The sequence below is a fragment of the Homarus americanus genome, unplaced genomic scaffold (genome assembly GCF_018991925.1).
Source record: "Homarus americanus isolate GMGI-L3 unplaced genomic scaffold, GMGI_Hamer_2.0 scaffold6317, whole genome shotgun sequence".
NCBI classification, from domain to species: domain Eukaryota; kingdom Metazoa; phylum Arthropoda; class Malacostraca; order Decapoda; family Nephropidae; genus Homarus; species Homarus americanus.
In genome coordinates this window covers 500,925-508,989 of record NW_024730668.1, presented here as the reverse complement: position 1 = coordinate 508,989, position 8,065 = coordinate 500,925, and the positions used below count along the sequence as shown (strand labels likewise).

The 8,065-nt window shown below is 50.6% G+C and overlaps 1 protein-coding gene across 1 annotated transcript; it reads right to left on the bottom strand.

Moving 5' to 3' along the window:
* Nucleotides 1-353: 353 nt before the first annotated feature.
* On the bottom strand, nucleotides 354-2,225 carry LOC121867240. Its single transcript, XM_042367092.1, has 2 exons — nucleotides 1,876-2,225; nucleotides 354-1,794 (listed from the first exon to the last, which is right to left on the bottom strand). The coding sequence occupies exons 1-2, from the start codon at nucleotides 2,223-2,225 to the stop codon at nucleotides 354-356; spliced, it is 1,791 nt and encodes a 596-aa protein (XP_042223026.1).
* Nucleotides 2,226-8,065: the final 5,840 nt, after the last annotated feature.

Sequence of the window (8,065 nt, the reverse complement as noted above, 5' to 3'; positions counted from 1 at the left end):
ACACCCTCCAACCTCCTTCTGGACCTCTCATCTTCAACCATCTCAGCACTCTACATACTGCATAAGGGCAGGCACACCCAATAAACATGACATGACTTACAGGCTAACACTAATATTTGTTTATGTGTTTGCTGCTTGCGGTTACACCCACTCTGTTGAGCGTTCACGCTCAAAACCATGTCAGGCCTTTGATACTTAATGCTTTGTCACGTTCTTGTGACCATGCTGCCCTCAGGCTGATGGTATTCAACTTTAATTTTGTCACGGTCTTGTGACCATGCTGCCCTCAGGCTGGTGGTACTTATCAGCTCCTTAGGACATCTCGGTCCTTTGACGTTCGGACATCACCATCTTCATGTGTGGATACCCAATTCACTTTCCTGGCCGACTCCGTCAACCCTTTCCATTGCTCCCTCCAACAAGCATAATTTTGTCACAGGTCGCAACATTGTGGACGTCGTCGTCTTAACCACTGCCTGTCGGACAAGTCCATCCTCGCCAGCCTTGACTTCCATCACTCGACCAAGGTGCCATTTGTTGCGTGGACTACTTGCTTCTGCTATAATAATTAGGTCACCAGGGCGAAAGTTGCGCCGTGGTCTGAAATGCACTTGTCGAGTTCTGAGTTGAGGGAGGTACTCCGTCAGCCAGCGCTTCCAAAATTGATCTGCAAGGTACTGGGCATGCTTCCGCCTTCTGTAGTATGATTCGCCTATTGACCTTCCACCTAAGGGAAGATTACCCTTTTGACTTAAGTGCAAAAGATCAGCAGGCGTGAGAGCCTTTGGTTCATTTGGAGTGTTTGGAACCGGGGTGATTGGCCTCTCGTTAACTATGGCTTCCACTTCACAGAACAGTGTTTGCAGACGTTCATCGTCTAAAACTAGTGAGCCCAGAATCGCCTGCAGAACCTTCTTTACTGTGCGAATCTGCCTTTCCCATACTCCCCCAATGTATGGGGCAGCTGGTGGATTGAAGACCCAGTCAATATCTGCTTTCAGTAAGGCACCACTGAGTCTGTCATCTTGCTCCCAACTTTTCACTGCCAGTTTGAGCTCTTTGGCTGCCCGTACCATGTTTGCCCCATTATCCGACCTAATACGCTCTGGTGTACCTTTGCGTCGTGAGAACCTTGTTATTGCGTTGAGGAAGGCATCTGCGTCTAATGAGGCCAAGACTTCTAGATGAACAGCCCTAATAGTTAGACATGTAAACAGACATCCCCAGCGCTTAACCTGTTTCCTCCCTACCTTGATAATGAATGGGCCAAAACAGTCCATTCCAGTGTAAGCAAATGGAGCCTTTCCAGGAGTGACACGATCTATTGGTAAGTCAGCTTGCCTTTGATGCCGACTTCTCCAGTTGTTCCGTCGGCACACTACACAGCGTCGTATGATTCTATCAAGCAAGCGTCTGCCCTGGGGAATCCAATACCTTTGCCTCACACACGCCATCGTGTGTTCTCGTCCGGCATGTCCGGCTCTCTCTTCGTGCATCTCCCGCACTATGATTTCGGTGATGTGGTGGTCTCTAGGCAGCAAGATTGGCTCCTCACCACTTCGCCCAAGAAGGGTTCCTTTAATTCTTCCCTTTGATCTGAGCAACGTTCGCTCGTCCAAGTAAAATTCCAGTTTATATAGCTTATTGTCCTTCGGCAGCTCACCCTTTATGACAGTTTGGATTTCTTTCTCATAAGCCTCTTTCTGCACCAATCTTATAATTGTCTGCTCAGCCGACTGTAGTTCCTCAGTGCTTAGCCTCTTCAGTTTGAGGCGCAGGTCTGCGGTCCTTGTACTGGACCCAAGCCACCAAATGAACCTTTTAATCCACGCCACCCCTTTCACCAAGCGGTACCATGATGAGTACCTGAGCTACAGTTTGGCGAGGGACCACTTTGACTGCTCGCTCACTGCCAGAGCAACTACAGATCTCTGGTGTACTTCTCGTTTCACCTCCAGTAAGTCGTTCAGTAATGCTGGCAGCTCCTTTCCCTTTGGCCACCGTTCTTCATCACTGAGTAGAAAGTCAGGACCTCGTATCCACCGAGATCCTGCAACCAGGTCCAGGACAGGTAATCCCCTAGTTGCATCATCTGCTGGGTTCAGCGATGTGCCGACATGTCTCCACTGGTCAGTTCTTGACAGCTCTTGCATGACTGCTATCCTGTTCGCTACAAACGTTTGAAATCGTCTGCTCGAATTGGCGATGTACTGCAAGACTAGCATGCTATCCGTTCAAAAATAAGATTCGTGTATGGTCATGGTCCTTTCTCGGCGAATCGTTCGATCAGCGTTCACTGCCAGGACAGCTGCACAAAGTTCCATCCTTGGTATTGTCAGTTGCTTGAGTGGGCCCAGCTTGGCCCGTCCGTACACGAAAGAGCACTGGATACTTCCGCCAGAGTCTACCATTCTCAAATAGGTCACCGCACCGTAAGCAGCCTGCGATGCATCGCAGAAGGTGTGCAACTGTGCTGAGATGATTTCTTTAGCACATGCTGTTTTTAGGCATCTGGGTACCCTTAATTTCCCAAGGTGGGCCAGTTCTCCTAGCCAGGTGCTCCAGTTCGTGTGATTAACAGCCGACAAAGGTTCGTCCCACCCTAATCGACGCCTGCATTCACAATGAAATAAGATTTTAGCCCTGATGATGAATGGGGCCACGAACCCCAGTGGGTCATAAATAGAATTGACCAGGCTTAGTACTCCTCTCCTGGTCGCTGGCCTTGAGTTTGGTTGCACCTTGATGGCGAGCTGATCACCTTCCAGGAGTCACCTAACCCCCAGGGCTCGCTCCATTGGCAATTTGTCTTGCCTCAGATCAATTTCCTTCAGTGCATTTTGCCTCTCCTCCGGTGGGATGGTAGCCAACACTCCTTTGTGATTACTGGCCCACTTAGTTAAACGAAATCCTCCACACGCCAACAGTCTTCGAAGCTGACACGCTAACATTGATGCTTCATTTGAGGAGTCCAGCGACATGAGCAGGTCGTCAACGTAGAAGTTGACTTCCGCTTGCGCCACCATGTCGGGAAACTCGAATCTGTGGTCTTTGGAATGTGCGCCGGAGAGCGTAAGTTGCACATGAAGGGCTCCACACCCCACCAAAGATGTGCACCTTCATCCTGTAAGTTACTGGCTCTCTACTCAGGTCCCCATTCTCCCACCAGAGGAATCTTAACGCATCTCGATGTTCTGGCGCTACATGGATTTGATGGTACATAGCCTCCACATCTGCCATGATGGCTGCAGTTCCTTGGCGAAACCTAAACAGGACTCCAAGTAATTTGTTGTTGAAGTCTGGACCTTGTAGTACCTGGTCGTTCAGCGATGTCCTTTTGTGTTTGGCTGCACAGTTAAAAAACTATGCGTACTTTGTTTGGCTTATTTGGGTTCAACACTGGGTGATGAGGCAGATACCAGACCAGTCCAGTATCTGACTCCAACTGGCACTTAGGCACTGATTCAGCATATCCTTCAGCAAGCAGTTTATTCATTTCCTCTACGTATCCTTGTCGCAGCCGTGCGTCCTTGGATAGTCTCCTTCGAAGCCCATCTAGTCGACGCTCCGCCACGGCCTTGTTGTTTGGGAGTTCCGTGTTCTCATTACGGAACGGTATGGGAAATTGGTAATGACCATTAGTTTTGATGCCCGTCTCTGACCATAACCTCAACACTCTTTTGTCCTCAAGTGAATGAGCTGCTGACTGCAAGGCTCCTGTGTCCCCACTTTCCAGCTCCCAAAAAAGCTTAACTTGTCTTTCCAGACGGGTTTCAGGACTCACGACAGTTTCGGTCATCAGGCATCCTGACATGCAAACTCCTTGTGCGTCTTGGTGCCCCACCGGTCCATTTACTGTCCAACCCAGTCGCGTTTTTATGGCGAATGGCATTCCATCCCTTCCTGCTCTGACCTCCAAGGGTACCAGGGCCTGTGGCACATCTTGTCCTATCAGAATTTCTATGCTGTTGCTCTGCAATTCTGGTAATTCCACACCTCGCAGATGGGTCCACTTTGAGATATCACTTGTGTTCGCTATGGAGATGTGCAGCGCTGTGGAGAAATTTTGTATAATGAGTACTTTCGGTATAAGTATGGTTCTGCCTCGTTTCATGCCTGCGCCAACCACTTCTAGATCTACCTCCGCTGACTCGAGTATCATCTCTTGGGCAAGTGTACCCATGGTTACCAGGGTAGGTGTCCCTTTCACCCTTAGTTTCTGTGCCAGATCTTTGGTGCAATACGACCTGTTGCTGCCTGAGTCCAAGAGAGCTAAAGTTCTGATGTGATTTCGTTGGAGTGAGTTCTTTCCCCGAATCTTCACACTCACTATGGGCAGTACAATCTTGGCATTTTTCGTCGATAGTCAGATGTCGCTTTCGCAGCTGTATGGGTTTTCATGGCCGTCCTCTGTCCCTGTAGCATAGACATAGCCTATTTTTCGGGCCATGTACGAACTGTCGTTGGCTTTCTGGGCCATGCCACCATCACAGGTGCCTGCCATTGACTCCTGTTTCACGAGACCTTGAAAATTTCGCTTTACACCACCCTTGCGTGTGTTTGACATACTTGCAGTAAGTGCCTCCCTTCGTTCTTGATGCAACAGTCTAGAATGCTTCTCTTTGCACCCATCAGTGCCACACCTGAAGCGTGACCAACACTCAGCAACAAGGTGGCCCACTCTCAGACACAAGAAACAGCAACGTAATCTTTTTACCCTCTCTAACCTCTCCCTCACTGACATGCTCCGGAATTTGTCGCACCCTGCTAATCCATGTGCTGTGGAACACACTGGGCACGAGCCTTTTCCAGAGCTTGTTTCTCCTCCATTGCCTTTCGCTTCACTGATAGTCACTAGGCCCATGGCACGTTTGCTTGATGATGATCCTTCTGGTCTTTTCTTACTTCCTTCTTGACTGTCCTCGCTTGATAGCAGAGCTATGTCATCCATCGTCACCGCTTTCTCCTCCAAATATAGCGCTAACCACTTCACCAGGCTCCGTTGTGGGTCGTTTGACCTGTGCCCGGGTGGGCTAGTTCCCGTAAAAAAAAAAAAATAATAATAATAATTTCGTACATCATCCACACAGCGTTCCCTCAATTTGGGGGGAAGCTTAATCACCAGCGTTCTGAAGGTCTGCCTTGTTTCAAGTTCAGACATCAAGTTCAGATTCTCCAGATGGCTTACTGCACCCCATAGCTGAGATGCCAGTTTTCGCAGCCCTTCGTCGTCGAACGCCCCCACTGAGCGAGCGTCTATGAGCCTTTTTACCAGCTGGTCCGCATATGCATACTTATCTCCAAACCTTGCCTCCAGGATCTTGATTGCCTTGTTGTAGGCTCTGTCTGGCTCTAGATAGTCGCATCCCATGATTGCTTGATGTAACTCTTCTCCTTCACAAGCATCCATGAGCAGTTGGTACTTGTACTTCTCTGGCACGGCTGCATTTGTCATGTATCGACGGAAGGCATGCATAAAGGTCCAAAACTCCGCCTGCCCTTGTCCTTTAAACTTGGGAAGGGTGGCTTGCGGCATGCGCATCGTAGCCACTGGCTCTCTTATTTCTTCACCCTTCTCCGATTCTCCCTGTGGATGCATAATTGTGACTTGAGGCGCTTTGTTTACAAGCATTGGCGGTAAAGACGACGCCATTTTCTCGACATTGACCGATGCCTGTTGCTGGGTTTCTTCCCGTACTATTGGCTTCTCATAATTGCTGGAGTTCTCTGTCGAAGGCTGTGAGCTGTCACTTCTTCGTGTTAGTGCTGATGTCTCTTTACCCGCCACCATTCCAGTGTGCATTGTTTTCATCCACCCTGCCTTAAGCTCTCGCAGAGCTCGGTTTACTTCATCCGACGCTGCCTCAGCTCTGGCCACTGCTTGTTGATAATACAATTCCCTACTGTAACCTTCCCGTGGATCTCCTGGTATTGCAAGCTCATTTCCTGTTTCACCACTCTCTGATTGTACCTCGGCGGGCGGATCCATTGTCATTAGGTCAAAATGTTTGCTTCTATCTAGGTCCGACTCTCCTTCCATGTCATCAATATACCCAATCTCCGACATCTTGCTTATTCAGGTAATTTAAATTGCGTTCGTTTCCACCACTCTTGAATCAGGGCTCGTTCGTGTGCCTCGTCGTACACTCGCACCTGATATCATTACAGACTTTACATTGATATTTGGGTTATTTACAAAGCAATATTACTTCAGTCAATTATGACTGCTAATTGTGTTCTGCACTTACGTCAGACAACAATAATGACATGTGTTTTCATTCTCATATGCACTACACTGGGAGTGATGAAGATCACCCAGACAAGACTATTTTCTGGACTAACAAGGTTTAACTATTATCGATGTGAGAAGTATACGGACGTTGCACTGCACTTCTCGCCACTGGATACTGTAGTGGACGTCTCCCCTACAACTGCGTAGCCGCATCCCACCTAGCAACCAAACGAGCGGCCCGAGGGGGGGCGGCGTCACCAGATGCCACAGTATCCTAGCAACGGAGTCAAAAGACCGGGGTTTCCCACGGGTGACTCACGGCTGCTGTGTATATAAGCTCTGTCTCTCCATTGAGATTCATTCTGGCCTCTCTTCTTGAACACGCAACACCACCTCCTCCGCCTGCCTGGCGGTCCTCGCTCCCGCCGGCGAGCATGGAGACCCACCAGCTGTCCTTCTCTGAGCGTCCTCACCAACCAGCTCTCTCATTCTGCTCTCGGTTCCTGAACACGCAACACCACCTCCTCCTCCGCCGCTGCCTGGCGGCCCTCGCTTCTCCTCCGCCTGCCTGGCGGTCCTCGCTCCCACCGGCGAGCATGGCGACCCACCAGCTGTCCTTCTCTGAGCGTCCTCACCAACCAGCTCTTTGATTCTGCTCTCGGTTCCTGAACACGCAACACCTCCTCCAAGCAAGCTCCTCGCTGTCCCGTTCTCATTCAACCTGGAAGCCAGCAACAGGCAACATCTTCTCTAACGAAGCTCCTGCACATCTACCTCCTTCAACACGCTACTCACCGAACGTGTCTACTGAGCAGCTCCTCACCACACGGCACCTCCAGCACCAGACTGTCTACCATATAACTTATATTATATAAGAAAACCACCTTAGAGTTTCCATCCATCCTGAGTGCTAGACAACATTATATCACGAAACCCTACAAATGGTGACCCCCGGAGATTCGCACTCACACAGGATGGAGGAGAAACTGATCACGCTCCCAGTCTTCAAGCAGCATAGAAGACTGGCTTATCCACACAGAGGCATTTCTGCTACTCTAAGCAGACACCAGCTCCTCTTCCTGCCCCAAGCACCACATCCTACCGACCCCAGCACACCCGTCCTGCCTCAGACGCCGACCCCGGCCCAGCAGTAACCCCTGCCGCGGCCTCTGTTCCTGAGTGCGGACCCCCACACCCCTCTTTTCTCCCTCAGGTATTCCCTGCTAATGTCCTGCACCCTGCTGCTGTCGTGGACCCAGCTGCTGTCACGAGCCCTTATCCGCTTCTGCTGACGCAGCCCCTGCTCCTGACCCAGGCCCACACACCCCAGCAGGCGCATCTGACGACTCAGTACCTGCCGTGAGGGAAGCACAACATTCATCGCCTCCACACACCCTTTTTCTCCCTCAGGTACTCCCTGCTAATGTCCTGCACCCTGCTGCTGTCGTGGACCCAGCTGCTGTCACGAGCCCTTATCCGCTTCTGCTGACGCAGCCCCTGCTCCTGACCCAGGCCCACACACCCCAGCAGGCGCATCTGACGACTCTGTACCTGTCATGAGGGAAGCACAACATTCATCGCCTACACACACCCTTTTCTCCCTCTCTCCTCCCACGGATAGTGTGTATATGCAGTTGTATCCAGCGACCGGCTCATCCACGCCATCGCCGTTGTCTCACATGAGGCATGCACCGCCCGTTCTGCCTCACATGTGCTAAGCAACTCTACAGACAACAAGTCTCCTACACCGCCTGGAGGGAAGGGGAAGTATTGTAGTGGACGTCTCCCCTACAACTGCATAGCCGCATCCCACCTGCTACGTCTTCCCTAGCA